At 37.3% G+C, this 15592-nt stretch overlaps 1 protein-coding gene across 4 annotated transcripts in view; it reads left to right on the top strand.

Annotated features, from left to right (window-relative positions):
* Positions 1-15592, top strand: part of LOC140745850 (irregular chiasm C-roughest protein) — a 132065-nt gene that overhangs the window by 76563 nt on the left and 39910 nt on the right. For all 4 annotated transcript variants that reach the window (XM_073077778.1, XM_073077779.1, XM_073077777.1 and 1 more), the window contains exon 2: positions 10663-10876. In XM_073077778.1, coding sequence (XP_072933879.1) covers positions 10730-10876 — 147 coding nt within the window. In that variant the 5' untranslated portion in view covers positions 10663-10729. The remainder of the gene's footprint in view (positions 1-10662; positions 10877-15592) is intronic.

The raw sequence follows: 15592 nt of genomic DNA, 5'->3' as shown, positions 1-15592 counted from the left end.
CGATACACGTACGAATGAAAATTCACACCAATGTTTATATGTATGTGTGAGTGTGTATTGTACAATGCACACTAAACCAAATCTATTGAGACCATTTTATATTTGAAAGTCTAGTAATTCTTAGAATGAAAATATTAGGTCATTCACATCAACCTAAGAATATATATTGGCAATGACTATTTTCTTGTTATTCCTAGCATTTTATAAGCTCTGTCAAGGTTACATTAGTATTTTATTTAAATACTGATGACTGTGGTATGGAATTAGGTTTTCCTTAAGATAATTCTGGGTTTGAATGTACGTTACTAATAAATACCTAGTTTTTGGAAATTATTAAAAAAAAAAATACTATTAGAATCGGAGATAAATTAGGGGAAACATGACCATAAACCAGAACAATATTTAATGGTGCGGTAATATTACAACATTGACATATCCAACACGCTTTTCTATAAACAATAAGCCAATTCTAAAGAAACAATTCTCAATAACCACGCCACAGTTTTTAGACATCTGTCCCATCTGTCATTCCTGTTATCGTCATCGAGGTCATCAACCATTTCTTCTTTCTATTCGGCCAGCTTAGCATCGTAGTGGTTATATTCTCTTTGCTTAGCATTTTAGACACAGTAGTGACATCTATGTAGTTTCCCATTTATAACACGGCCATCCTGACATTGTGGCGTTCTCGACACATCCTTCTCATGGACCATCGACGTCTCGTAAATGCAGGAACTGCCTCATACGCATGCAGCAGAGGCACAGGTGCATCGACAGTCCTGGCTGAAGTAGTAGACGGAGGTGTTGCCACGCCCGGACACGGTGGTGTTGTCATCATCTTCAATCACCAGGCAGAACCTCACCATCTGTCTGCGCACAGCTGATTGTAGAGTTTTATAGACATAAATTTCTACTTTTTAAGTCTGAAAATAGAAAACGAAAAATAGAATACTCAGTTTTCACACTGTAATGACTGTGTAGCATAGTTACTCACAATCGCGCAACTAGACATAAACCATAGGCACGACGTTAGCATAGTTTAGGTACATAGTACTGCAAATAAAAAACAAACGACCACATGACATAGGCACGTCGTTAGCATATCATGGGTTACCCATATGTGTATAAGAGACAAAAAAAAAGTAAATGACCATATGACATAGGCACGTCGTTAGCATATCATGGGTTACCCACATGTGTATAAGAGACAAAATAAAAGTAAATGACCACATGACATAGGCACGTCGTTAGCATATCATGGGTTACCCACATGTGTATAAGAGACAAAATAAAAGTAAATGACCACATGACATAGGCACGTCGTTAGCATATCATGGGTTACCCATATGTGTATAAGAGACAAAATAAAAGTAAATGACCACATGACATAGGCACGTCGTTAGCATATCATGGGTTTACCCACATGTGTATAAGAGACAAAATAAAAGTAAATGACCACATGACATAGGCACGTCGTTAGCATATCATGGGTTAGCTAAATATGTTTAACAGACAAAAAAAAAAAAAAAAACAAATGACCACATGACATAGGCACGTCGTTCGCATATCATGGGTTACCCATATGTGTATAACATAGGCACTTCGTTAGCTTATTATACACATGGAGGAAAAATAAAAAAAATCTGCAGCGCCCGTCAGTTTTCACACCGGCTATCGGCCCTCGACAGCGCCCACAATGCTGCAGCTTTTAGTACAGCTCACAAGCATTGGGCAAGCCGCACCCGCAGCACATGGCAACGCTCAACAGCGTGTGACAGGGACCACTGCACTCGGCAGCGCAGCGCCCGCGCAGACCTGCAGCGGATAGTGCACAACCATCAGCGCACGTACAATTCGGCGTAGGCACCACATGCCAATGTGTCATATACCTGTACATTGAGAATAAATTATTACAACATGGTTTATGTACATTACACGAAAGTAGTGTGTAATAGGGAAATAGTGCAAGTCAGCTTACACAAGCTTCTTGGTTCGTCAGGCTCTTAACAGGTAGAAACTCATATGCCAAAATTTGATGGTTGGGCTACACATAGCACTGTATGTCATCGGTGTAATATAGTTGAATGCAGAGTAAAGAAATACAAGTGAATGGTCATTTACGTCGTGATGTTGAAAATGAAGTACAGTATACTCACTACTTTTGATCATGACAAGTACTGACAACACCCCTGTCAAAACTATAGTTTAGGTTTGACGCGTTGCATATCACAGACTTGCTGAAAGAGGCAATTCACAAATTTCGGACGTCACTACATATTGCATTTAACAATCAACGCTTTATAACTCACCAATCTCTCGTCGTTAAGTCAGAAACAAGGTAAGTTTTGAAAAACACCTATCTTTATCTAGAACCAACACGAGCTCGGCCGTACCTGACCAAAACTTATGTTTGTACGCAATTTAGATGTATAAAAACGAACAATTTAAATTTTACCAAAACCTGCAGTTGTTAAAATTGTACGAAACTTCCTTTCAAAGAGACCATCGAATAATAATATGACAGGTAGTTCATTGAAGTTTTGGTAGTAAGCCATGCCATCCATGTAAATGTTACATGGAGTAGTACGGCGCACTAAATAATGAGAATTAATGTTTACAGTTTCATCAAATTTAACAAAGAACAAGAATAGTAGAACAAACGATCATACTTTATTCATATAAATGACACACAGTACATGTTAAACTTTTTTTTTAACGATGCTGTGAAGTATTTTTAAATTCACAAGTTCAATAAATGAACCAAGAAACGAACGAGTTCAATTCAATAAAACATTTTAATAAATAAAGTTTAGCATGTGATCCATGGTTATGATTCACACAACCTAGTTCTTTTATTTTTTTTTAATTAAAAAGGAAAATAAAAGTTTTAATAAAGGAAATAAGGCTTAACTTTCTCATTAAAGTAAAAACTTCATCTAAAAGCAAGTCCCAAATTAATTCAACACAATTACCACTTTGTTTAGTCCAACACAGCGTCAAGCTCCTATAAAGCTACAACGCGAGCGTCTGTAGTGCCACAGACATCGGTGATTCCATTGAACACATGCCACCAACGCTTATAGAATGTCCATACACCGGTACCACCCCACCGTACTAAACTTGAGAGAACTCTTTTACAGTTTTTCATTAATTAGGAATTCAATAACTCACCCAGGCTCAAATTCAAAACGTCCACATCCTTACCAAAGAACAATTTATATTCCATTTGAAGCGCCCTTAATGCCAGCATTGCACGGTAGACCATGCAGCACACGTTAGCATTGACAGTGCTCGCAGCGCACGGCATCGCCCAAAGTGAATGGCAGCAGTGCACAACAGAGCCCGCAGCGCCGATAACGCGCGGCAGCGCCCGGCACGTGATAGTGTCCACAACGCTTATAGCGCGCAGCAGCGTCCACAGCGCCCATAGCGTGTAGCAGCGCCCATAGCGCGCGGCAGCGCCCGGCAACGCCAGTAGCGTCCATAGCGCGCGACAGCGCCAGAAGCGCAGAACAGCGCCTGTAAGCGCCCGTTAGCGCCAGGTGCGCAGGACAGCGCTTATCAGCGTCGGCAGCACCAACAACGCACAGAATGCCGCTTGGTAGCGCACGCAGCGTTCGGTAGGGCCTTTAGCGCCAGGTAGCATCCGCAGCATTCAGTGGCGAACATTTCACACAACAAGCAGCCGTGCAGCACTAAGCAAACACCTCTTGCAGCCTTCGACAGCGGCTGTAGCGCTGGAGAACGCCTGCAGCACCAGCAGCTTATAGTAGACTTGTCTGGCTATCTTAGCCTGAGTTCCTTCGTCACCATAAGTTTCTGTGCAAAACAAAATATTAGAGACAATTAATTTACTTTCGACTTCATAATGCGTGCGTTAACATACTTGTTGCACTACAACAATACTAATTTAAGCCAGAATTAACATTTAATTAATAATGAGAAAGAGTGGTTACGAGGAAGCTGTGCTGTCACTTTGACCTTACAAAAGTATCTCAAAATTCCAACCCGTTAATAATTAATTTAGCGGCAGGCATTAAAAACATTTTACACAAAAAATCCCCATATGCAGGTTCAGAACTTAATAAAATAGCACTAGCAATAGTATAGCGCTATTATAGCAATTAAAATTAAATAGATGGTGAAGAAGTTCGTTTCAACTTCTATGAAGATTCGACGATTGCATCATACATCATACATGGACGTTTTGACGTTTGGCGACATGGTAAATGTCCATAAAAACATGAGTACAAAAGCCCAACTCCAGCAACATACATTACAGCTTGTTAGGTTTAAAGATCTTTATTTCTGATAGAAGACATTTGTCACTTACATGAGAACAATAACTTATAATTAAGTACAATACTTAAATTAATAATCTAATAATCCCGGTGCGGGTAAACAGAAAAAAAAAGAATGAGCAAAGTGCCGTGGTTGTAGGTAAGATGCGAACTCAATGAGAATGCTTGGGTTGTGGTCCAAGTTAAAAACTGCACACGAGTTTTTTTTTTATTAAATTGTATTTATTTATTATTGGTTGTAATATTTATCGTCATTGGAAATATGATCACGCAATATTTTCTTAAAAATGTCCAGTGAAGTCGCATCTCTTACAGTTTTTGGCAGTTTGTTATATAATTGTGCTCCCACAAAAGTTAAATTATTTTTACCATAGTTTGTTCTAGTACGAGGTATTGCCAGGTGGGTATGTCGACGTGATGCATATTTATTTATCTGAGATTTTAATGTGAAGGTTATGTGCGAGTGAGTGAGTTTATGAATGATTTTGTATATAAGAATGCATGTGTTATATGTATGTAATTGTTTAATGTTCATGATTTTTGTTTCTTTATAAATTGTTCGTGATGATGTCAAATAGTGATAATGATGTAAGATTTTTACTAATTTATTCTGTAGGGTCTGGATAGGTTTTAAATTCGTTTTAGCGGCGCACCCCCATATTTCGATTAGATAAAGTAGATGCGGTTTGACTAAGGAATTATAAATCAGTAGACGAGCCTTCCGTGGAATGCAACGTGCGATGTTGTACAGTGAACCAACTAAAGACGAAAGCTTTTTTCTAATGTATTGAATGTGCGCGCTCCAAGTTAGTTTGTTATCTAGTGTAAGTCCTAAGTATTTTTCGTGAGTTCTTTCATGTAAGGCTATACCGTTAATTGTTAGGTCTGGGTGTTGCGCTATTATTTTATTTTTTGCCCTGAAAATTAAATATGATGATTTAGAGGCATTAATAGTCAAAAGATTATATTGGAACCACGTTTCCAATACTTTCATATCATGCTGAGCTTGACGCATAATTGAGTCAATGTTTTTCCCAAAATAAAACAAACAGGTGTCATCCGCATAAAGAGTTAGGTTCCCTTGTAGTTCTGCCTGGTGAAGGTTATTGATATAGACTAGAAACAACAAGGGACCGAGGATCGATCCCTGCGGGACTCCACATGATACTGGTTCACTACTACTTTCATATTTACCAAATTGAACAATCTGATACCTATTTTGTAAATATGATTTTAAAATTTTGAGAGCTGGTCCTGTTATACCAATGTGTTCTAATTTTTTAAGCAAGAGAGAGTGGCTTATGGTATCAAAAGCTTTTTTTAAATCGATAAATACGCCTAGCGCTATATCTTTTTTATCAATGTGTGACCTTATTGTAGTTACTAAATCTACACATGCACTAAGCGTATTGCATTTAGCACGAAAGCCATATTGCCCTTTGTATAATAGGTTAATTTTTAATAAATATTCATTCAATCTGTTGTGTATGACCTTTTCTAATATTTTGGATATTGTAGGTAATACTGAAACTGGTCTGTAATTACCTGGATCTGATTTAGAGCCGGTTTTATAGATTGGCGTGACCTTAGCAATTTTTAAAGCTTGCGGGAATAGTCCTTCACTGAATAACAAATTTATACAGTTTGTTAAATTTTGGAGCAATAGATTTTTGAAGCCAATAGATTTTAGTGCTTTAGTAGTTATACCATCGATTCCTGCGCTACAATTCGAGTCTAGACTATCTATAATTTTAGATACTTCCTTTACGGTACAAGGTGCAAATCTAGACAAGCTATGTTGCCCGTTATTAGAGTCTAACTTAGAAAGTATATATGAGTCGCTATTAGTGTGAAACTGTGACGGAATTTTGTTGGCAAGTTGTGTGCCTATATTTACGAAGAACTTATTAAAAATCGTGCATACCTGTACAGGATCTGATACTAACTGATCGTCAATTTTTAAGTTTGGGGGAGCACAGTTATTTTTAATTTTATTCTTTGCTAGATCATTAATAAGTTTCCACATTTTTTTTGGTTTATTTGTGCATTTAGAAAATTCTGTATAATAGTACTGATCTTTAGTATTTTTTATCGTTTCTGCTAGATTATCTCGATTGCTCAGATATTCAGTTTTTAGTTTCTCATCCTGTGGATTAACTTTTAGCTTGCTCTACAATTCATTCCTCTTGTTGATTTCTAATATTATTTGTCTATTAATCCACTCTTTTTTAGGTTCATTAAGTATTTTGTATTTAACTATTTTACTTTCTGTAAATATTTTTTTAATATATTCATATAAGCTATTAAAGTCGTTGATTTGGTTATCAAGTTTGGTTGATTTGATCATGTCATATAGTTTGTGGTAATCTATAGCATTGTATTGTATTCGCTGTTTAGGCGGAGGCTTGTACTGCTTCAGTGCGACATAAATATTTTTATGGTCTGACAAGGCCGAGTCGAGCACTGCAAAGTGGAAACTACGTTCCTTGAGATTAGTAACAACATGGTCTATTATTGTTTTAGTAGTCGCTGTTTCGCGGGTAGAATGTTCTGCATCTATCTTGTTTAATATGTTGTAGCCAGTTTCAGTTAACATAGCTTTATATTGCCTCTTTTTCTTGTCAGTTGCTAGTAAGTCAATATTTGTATCTCCAAAGACAATTGCTCTCTTTATTCTTAGAAGTTGCTCCTCATAGATTTGTAGAAAGTTGTTGAAGGAAGTATGACCCGGCTTATATATGACTCCAACGTTTAATGCGTATTTATATAGATGTATCCATAGAAAATTATTTCCTTCGCAGTAAGATGATAATGATACTTCATGTTTTAAATTATTGTGGACGTATATAGAAACACCACCACCTGGCATATCAGTTCTTATATTATAGTAGTGAGTGTAGTTTTGTAAGCAGTATTTTTCAGCTTGTTCGCTTGATCTGAACCATGTTTCTGTCAATAATACTATGTGTACGCTTCTTTTTAGCGAGTGGAGAATACAGTTAAGTTCGTCGAATTTACCAGGCTTGCAAATGCTTCTAACATTAGCGTAAAAAAAGTTTAATCTCGATTTACCTTCTACTAAATCCAGGTAGTTGTTAAGCACTTGATATGACATATTTTCGCAAATCGTATGTTGTTTAATTTGAGAGCTTTTTAGTTTTTTGCCATTTTGTCTGTGATAATTTTAGGTATTCCTTTAACATACTTAATCATGATGTCTTGTTCTCCATTCGCTTTTCTTTGAGTTAGTTCATTTTTTACATTTTTGAAATAGTTCTGTTGGGCTACTGTTTGATCAGAATAAATCTTGTATTCTGGTGTTAGCTTACCTTTGCTGCGTAGGAGGAGTTTAGCTGTTTCCGGCAATTCAAAACATACTTTTATTTTGCGATTTTTCGTTGGATTGTATTTACCTAAACGAAATATCTTACAAGGTTGTGGACATCTTTCGGCCAAATTATTTATTATCTTTTCCACCTCAGATTTATCATGGACATATGCTTCCTCGGCAGTTAAAGATCTACATTCTTTTACCCCCACTATAATTATATTCCTTGCCCTTACACTCCGCTCATGAATTTCTTGTAGTATATTCTCGTAAGATTGTGAATTGGCTGGTTTTACAGTTGGATTGTTCTTCAATAAACTTATATCCGATTCAATGGATTTTATTTTCTGTTCAGTGTTATTATTCTTGTCTATAATGTCCGCAATTTGAGTTTTTATAGCTTTTTGCTCCGTATTTAAGTTGTTCGTTGAATTTACGATTTCATTCAGCTGCATTTTCATTTCGGTTATATTTTCTCTCATGCATTTTAAAGTTTGCTCCTGCGAATTTGAGAGTTTGTCCAATAAAGACGTTATATCTCGGCGGAATTCTTGTAGTTCTTGATGGCAGTTGCAATTGCGTTCAGGTCCTTTGCGCTTCCTAAAGGTGATTTGATGGTCCGATGATGAATCGTATTGAGAAGATATATCTGTGAGGGAGCCAGTACGGCTGGGTGGTGTTCGCTTTACGCTCATGACTTGCACCACACCCGACGGTCGCTGGAGAGTGAAACAAGTAGATACGCTTCAATACGAGCGAGCAGTATAGCTATTGTTCTTATCTTCGCACAAAACGATGTTATACCGCCCAATTAAAATTGGACCGTATTTTGAAACCAATTACGTTTTGTTTTGCAAATCACAGTTTTTAAATAGTTGATAAATAACCGAACACACGTCTACACAGTTGCACGCACCGGGCGGAAATTTGTTCATAATGAAAACTATAGCGGAAACATAAAGACACCACTCTCCGCACCATGAATGGTGTATTTCCTCAACACTTGTCTTGAATTGCCATAATACCGGGGATCTCAACTCGAACCGCCCATGCAGCATAAATACTACCATCTGATGATGATCCACATGCTAGCTTGAAACGTTTAATATGTCGACTGAGCTTGTTACCTGAAAACATAACTAACCAAGCATATGAACTATAGAAGTTATTAAACATTATTTGGTGCAGCGGATTCAACAAAGGCTTTAACATCATCATAGCTCGGCCAATCCTGACCTTTACTTATGTCGGCAAGGTACAGAATTTCGGTGCATAACAATTATCGGATATTCATAAATCATTTTTAAGGTATTTGTAATTGACCATCTAAAAGTTAACTGGATAATTGTATTTTTGTAATTATTACATCTTTCGGGCGCGTTCACACGTGAAATGCATTATTTCGACGAATCCTTACAATTTTCACACACCACACACACAATAAACATGTTTGGACCAATAGCGGAAATATGAAAATGTTGATTTGATTTTACCGTGTTACCAATCCAATGAATGGCGTTATGTTACCATGGATGATGCCGCAGTAGAAAGCATATCCACTTTACCAGCAAATACATCTTACTTAAGTCTCAAGCGTCAGTGATCGCGTGACCGACAGACAAAGGCAGTATCATCCACGCCGGCGCAAGTCCACCCGTCGTCTCTCCGTTGAGCGGACCAATCTATCCTTGAGCATACGGCCACGATAGCAGCTTCTCTGGTGGCCTCGACTTTGCCGATAAACGCGGTTTGAAATCTTTAAGGGGCGTGTGGGATAGAATCACGTGGATCCTATCCCACTTCTGATATTAGAATCGGAGATAAATTAGGGGAAACATGACCATAAACCAGAACAATATTTAATGGTGCGGTAATATTACAACATTGACATATCCAACACGCTTTTCTATAAACAATAAGCCAATTCTAAAGAAACAATTCTCAATAACCACGCCACAGTTTTTAGACATCTGTCCCATCTGTCATTCCTGTTATCGTCATCGAGGTCATCAACCATTTCTTCTTTCTATTCGGCCAGCTTAGCATCGTAGTGGTTATATTCTCTTTGCTTAGCATTTTAGACACAGTAGTGACATCTATGTAGTTTCCCATTTATAACAATACAAATTATTAAAAAATTACGCGTCTGCCTTAAATAATTACTGAGAAACGGAGAATGTATCCAATAAAGCAATTAAATTAATATATATTTGAAGGTGGTAGAACCCTTTGTGGTTGGACTTCGGCGGCACCACCGCCACACCTATTTCTGCCTGATAACAACAGTGTTAAACGCCGCTGAGACTTGTCCATTCTAAGAGACGTATGCCCAGCAGTGGGAATAATACCTGCGGCTTTAAATTCCCACTGTTGGGCACAGATTGCTCCATGGAGCATACTCGACGCTGCTCCAATGCTGATAAATGGAACAATAACGTATTAATATATTACATAAAATGCGTTTATATAATACCGAGCTCTTTGCGTATTTATAACGACATTATGCAATTAAATATGGCTTCCGTTGACACAATAGCGTTAGGATTTATTGTAATGTACTGAAGACAGTGTTTCTCAAATTTCTTGGGGGGTCAGATAAGTGGGTCTAAATTAGCACGAACAGCTGAATACGAAAAGTTTTTACTTTCTGTAAATGTAAATAGCATTAGGATTTATTGTACTCGTAATATTTTCTTTGTTACTGAAAATTGTGTTTCTCAAATGTCTTGGTGGTCAGAGTTAGGCGATCGAAAATAGTACGAAAAGCTCAATACGTAGTGCATTTATATTACGAAGTTTCTTAATTATTGTTTGCAAAATGAATGTGCTTTTTATCTTTTATTTTGTTTTATTTAATTGTTGTTCAGGCGTGTTTCGATAAAGCGAAAGGTATATAAAAAATGTTCAATAGATATATAAACAAAAAAACTCAGTTTATATTACAAATTAGTGTTTCTAAACCAATCTTAATATACGAACATTTAGTTATTTAATTTTCCAACGAAAATAACATTTATTATCCTTTTCCCACAGATAATGAAAAAACCCTGAACGGCCATGCACGAAGGAACCACACAAACATGCGCCGCTCCATAACAAAATGGCGGACGACAGAACGGATATAGTGCGCGTGCGCATTCGAAATAGAGTGCGAGTGTGGCCGGATGTCGTCGTGGTCCTGCTGTGTGTGCTCTCGCGTTGCCATGGTTACCAGGAGCAGAGGTTCGCGATGGAGCCCCAGGATCAGGTACTACTACTATTTATTTAGATACGTAATACGAGACGGGCCCGAAGAGCGTTATAAGCGTACCCGTGGGCCCGACAAAGAGCGTCCAGAGGAACACCATGGGGTTTTAGCCGGTAGGAGACCGGCATATCCTCTCCGCTTCCCTCGCAGCTGAGAGGAACCCATGAAGCGTTTTCCCACAAAAAAAAAAAAAAACAAAATGAGCAGTTGGTCTGTTAAGCTTAGGTCTACTACGAGACAGCGCAAAATACTTGGTTGCTCTTCATGGGTATCCTCAGCCCATTATTGTCCCACTGCTAGGCACGGGTCTCCGCTCAGAGTGACAAAGATTACGCTTTGGTCCATCGGTCTGGTTTGTATACAAAATGATGTTATAATAGGCAGTCGGTCTACTAAGCGAGGTCTATTGAGGATATGAGGAGACAGCATAAAATACTTGGTTGCTCTTCATGGATTAGATGTCAACCCATTAGTGTCCCTCTTATGGGCACGTCGCCCAAGGACATCTGTAAACCCAGATAGGATAAGATTCCTACCTGAGATCGGGCACAGATGCGCCGCTGCCGCTGAGGACTAAGCTGGAACGCCTCGGAAAAGGATGTCTCCCTTACCACAACCTTTAAACCAGAACACAGTACTTAACACTGCTGTTATTAGGTAGAAATAGGTGTGGTGCCACTAGAGTCGAACCACAAAGTTCTACCACATTCAAACTCAGTTATCTCAATGTGGTTAATTTCAAATCGTATTTTAATGCTATTTTTGAAGTTGATTTCCGTTCATGATTGAAGGTGATCACTTACCATCACGTGGACTTCAGGCTCACCTCCTACTTTTATTTTATGAAAAAAAGACCGTTCCAATTTAGGAATATCGCAAGAGACCTTGTTACACATAAAAAAGTTTATCTCACCCACAAGAACTTTTACAACTAATATTTTATACATCGTAAAGTGCGGGTTACAAAACAAACTGAAATGTGGGTCCTCATATAAACATATATGTACACACTCAGCTCTACAAATAGTGAACTTGTCTCATGCTCAAACATTTGTCTTGGCAACGAACTTCCGACTTTTAGCACAGTCTATATGTGTGGATAATATTTATATGCTTGATACTGTTTGTTTGTTTGCCTAATTTTGCGTTCAAGAACTTGATGAGATTAAACAGCTTTTCAATATTTTATCTCGGTCCTTAGTTAAATAAAACAAATAATGATAATCTGAACAGATCAGCCTGTTGAGGAGTCCGAGGTTCAAATCCCAGGCATGTTATTTTTTTTTACAAATGTGCGTATAATAAATTAATTATCACTTGTTGTAAGGGAAAATATCATAAGGAAACATATACAGCTGAGAATTCTCTAAAAAGATAAAGTTCTTAAAGGCGTGTGAAATCTATTAATTTGGACTTAGCTAGCACCTACGATTATTTCCTATGCCCTAAATTATTCTTATCTATTTAAATCTGAACACAGCGGCGCTTAACACTGGTGTTAAAATGGACAAATAAGTGTGGCACCTACGGAGACGACCCACGAATCTTTAAATTTAAAATCTAAACTCATTCAAATGTATCTGGTCAAGAATTGAATTTTAAACGTCATAATATGTATAATATTATTAAGACGACCCGCGTGGCGGAGCGGTCACCATACCGGTCTGACGCGCAAAGGGTTCCGGGTTCGGTCCCCAACCAGACAGATATCTGAATAATGAATTTAGATATCTGTTCTGGGTCTAGGTGTTTGTGTATTGGTCTTTGTGTGTGTCTATTGCACCCATGATACAGGGAAGTCTAGTGTGGCGCTGTGAGAGAAGAAAACGTTCATTATTGTTATTCAATTTTTATTTCACATCAACTAAAATAAATTACCAATTCAGATTATGAGATTTGAAGGTGGTAGAACCCTTTGTGGTTCGACTCCGGCGGCACCACCGCCACACCTATTTATGCCTCATAACAGCGGCGTTAAGCGCTGCTGCGTTCTGATTTGAAGGTTGAGGTTAGGTAGACATATTTTTCCAAGGCGTTCCAGCTGAGTCCTCAAGGGTAGCGGCGCATCTGTAGCCGACCTCAGGTAAGTATATCTAATGCTATCTGGGGTTGATTACAGATGTCCAAGGGCGGTAGTATCCATTTATCATCAGATGGACTGCATGCTCGTCTGCCACTCCTATAATATAAAAGAAAACACATTGACCATACATCCACTTCGTCATAACTATAATAAATTCTCCTGTATCATTACGATCAGTTTACGATAAATTACTACAGCCATCCGTTGGCATAAAATTAAGCTTTATGACCTTTTTAACGACATTTCAAGTTAATCAATTCTCTATGAGCGGGTTCGTTGACCCTAATCTCGTTTTGCTACATTTTTGGATCATAGTAGCAATGTTTTGGTTTTAAAATTGAATATTGAATAATTTACGTATTTTTGTTTATATTTAATTGGTGTTATTATATCCTTTTCAGTCATTTTTATGTAAAAATAGCTTAAATGATATATAATTGAAAGTATTAGTGTGGATGTTTTAGTTTTTAATTTGTCATTTTGTAGTTTCCATGAAATAAATCTGTAAAGATTAGTAATTAATATGAGATATATTGTATATTGCTTATGATGGGATAAAATTTGCTAAACATACGACCTTTTGTATTGTTTTAACGCTTCCGTATAATTAAGATTAAGCTGTAGTTATTCTGTATTTTATACGGCTAGGTCTTATGAACTAGTAGGAAGATGCTTTTCTTATACATTTTTGAGTTAAGTAATTTCTTGCAATTATTTCTATGATAGTTGTTGTTATTTTTTCAAAAAATATAACTAACTGACTTACATATAAGGTGACCATTTTATTCTTCAATGGGTCTGGTATCGGCTTTAGGTAGAATCCCTTTTCTATTTGGATTGGAATTGGTTACGGATGTCCATGGGCACTTACCATCTGTCAACCACTTACCATCCAGTAGACTTCATACACGTTTGCTGTTTAACTGCATAAATATCTCATTTATGAAACTTCCGTAAGTAAAAAAATACTATTAAATAAAGTTTTATATAACAGTATATTAATTTTCTCTTTCATTGAATATATTTTAATAAAATATTCAATATACTACGTGCACTACTACAATACTATTCAAAACTCGACAGTTTAATTTAATCACCTGATTTTTTACACAAAAGCCATAACCAATGAAAGCATTGTCAACTTTATGACACGCATGACTTTACCACTAGTTTTGCATGGATGAGCATAAAAGGTTTTTTATATCGAAGTAGCAAACGAATGTTCAGCCCATTTGATAGTAATTGGTCACTATATTCAAAGACGAAATAACTTTTTTTCACATCTGTAGTAAACCCTAGAAGGGATTAGATATTCCTACCCGAGGTCGGCTACAGATGCACCGCTACCCCTGAGGACTAAGTGGGCACGCCTCGGAAAAGTATGTCTTCCTTACCACACCCTTCAAACCAGAACATAAACAGCGCTTAACATTACTCTTAATAGGCAGAAATAGGTGTGGCGGTGGTGCCGCCGGAGTTGAACCACTAAGGGTTCTACCACCTTCAAGAGACCATATTTCCGAAATATCCAAAGAAATTAATTTTCTCCGTTTCTGGTTCTCAATTATGAACAAAACACAAACCGCCCAAACACACAAACATTAGTCATGTTGTAAAAACGAGGACATTGCTGTCCAATTACTGTCACAGATACAAATCCGGACTTAAAACATCTTTTACAGAAACATTAATGCTAATGTGCCTTTATATCTTCTAGATAACGTTCATGAATATTCAAAAAATTTCAAGTATAAATATTTGTTGAACGAAAGCGGTGAAAGCACTAGGTTTAGAAACTCGGCTTCTCAGAGTGGGTCTGAGGTTCAAATCCTCGGCACGCACGATTTTTCACAGTTATTAATTAATATAGTAAAAATTTATTATCATTTGCTTAAAGGAAGGAAAACATTGTGAGGAAATCCAAAAACCTGAAAAATCCTGTTTAGAGTCTGGGTAATGAACCTAGCAAAAAAGCAGTGATAGCCTAGTGGTTTAGAAATTTGGCCGCTTACACGAGGTTCCGAGGTTCGAATCCCAGACACGCACCTCTGATTTAAAATTTATGTGCGTATTATAAATTAATTATCACTTGCTTAAACGGTGAAGAAAAACATCGTGAGGAAACCTGCATACAAATCAAGTTTTTTAAGGTATGTGAAGTCTACCAATACGCACTTGGCCAGCGCGGTGGACTATGGCCTAATCCTTCCCATTCTGAGAGGAGACCCGTGCCCAGCAGTGGGACAGTAATGGGTTGATGATGATTGGACCTAGAACCCTTGAATGAGAGGCGAAGTTTCTCATATAATTTTGCTTACCTGGGATTCGAACCTATGACCCCCAATTGAAATTAAGCTTCAAAGAACTAAATGCAAAATTATAATTCTACATTATAAATATACTCATAAGCGTTTGCTTACACTATATTGAGTTTCAAAGTAAATTTTAACGAACCTTTGTAATTAATGTTTGTTTTACGATCCCAATTCACGTACTCATACACGAGGATTGAGGGTTAATTAACACTTTTAACTGCTTCCTGTCAACTTAGGGTGATAATCAAAGAGTGGACTATTTTGGGAGAAAGTCGTGTCGTGACTCGTGACATATGTACATTTTTTTTATAATATTAG

Source organism: Epargyreus clarus, unplaced genomic scaffold, assembly GCF_041222505.1.
Source record: "Epargyreus clarus isolate Ecla_fem2 unplaced genomic scaffold, WU_Ecla_fem_2.2 ptg000011l, whole genome shotgun sequence".
NCBI classification, from domain to species: domain Eukaryota; kingdom Metazoa; phylum Arthropoda; class Insecta; order Lepidoptera; family Hesperiidae; genus Epargyreus; species Epargyreus clarus.
Note: the sequence above shows the minus strand (reverse complement) of the source record. Positions and strands in the feature narration are given on the sequence as shown.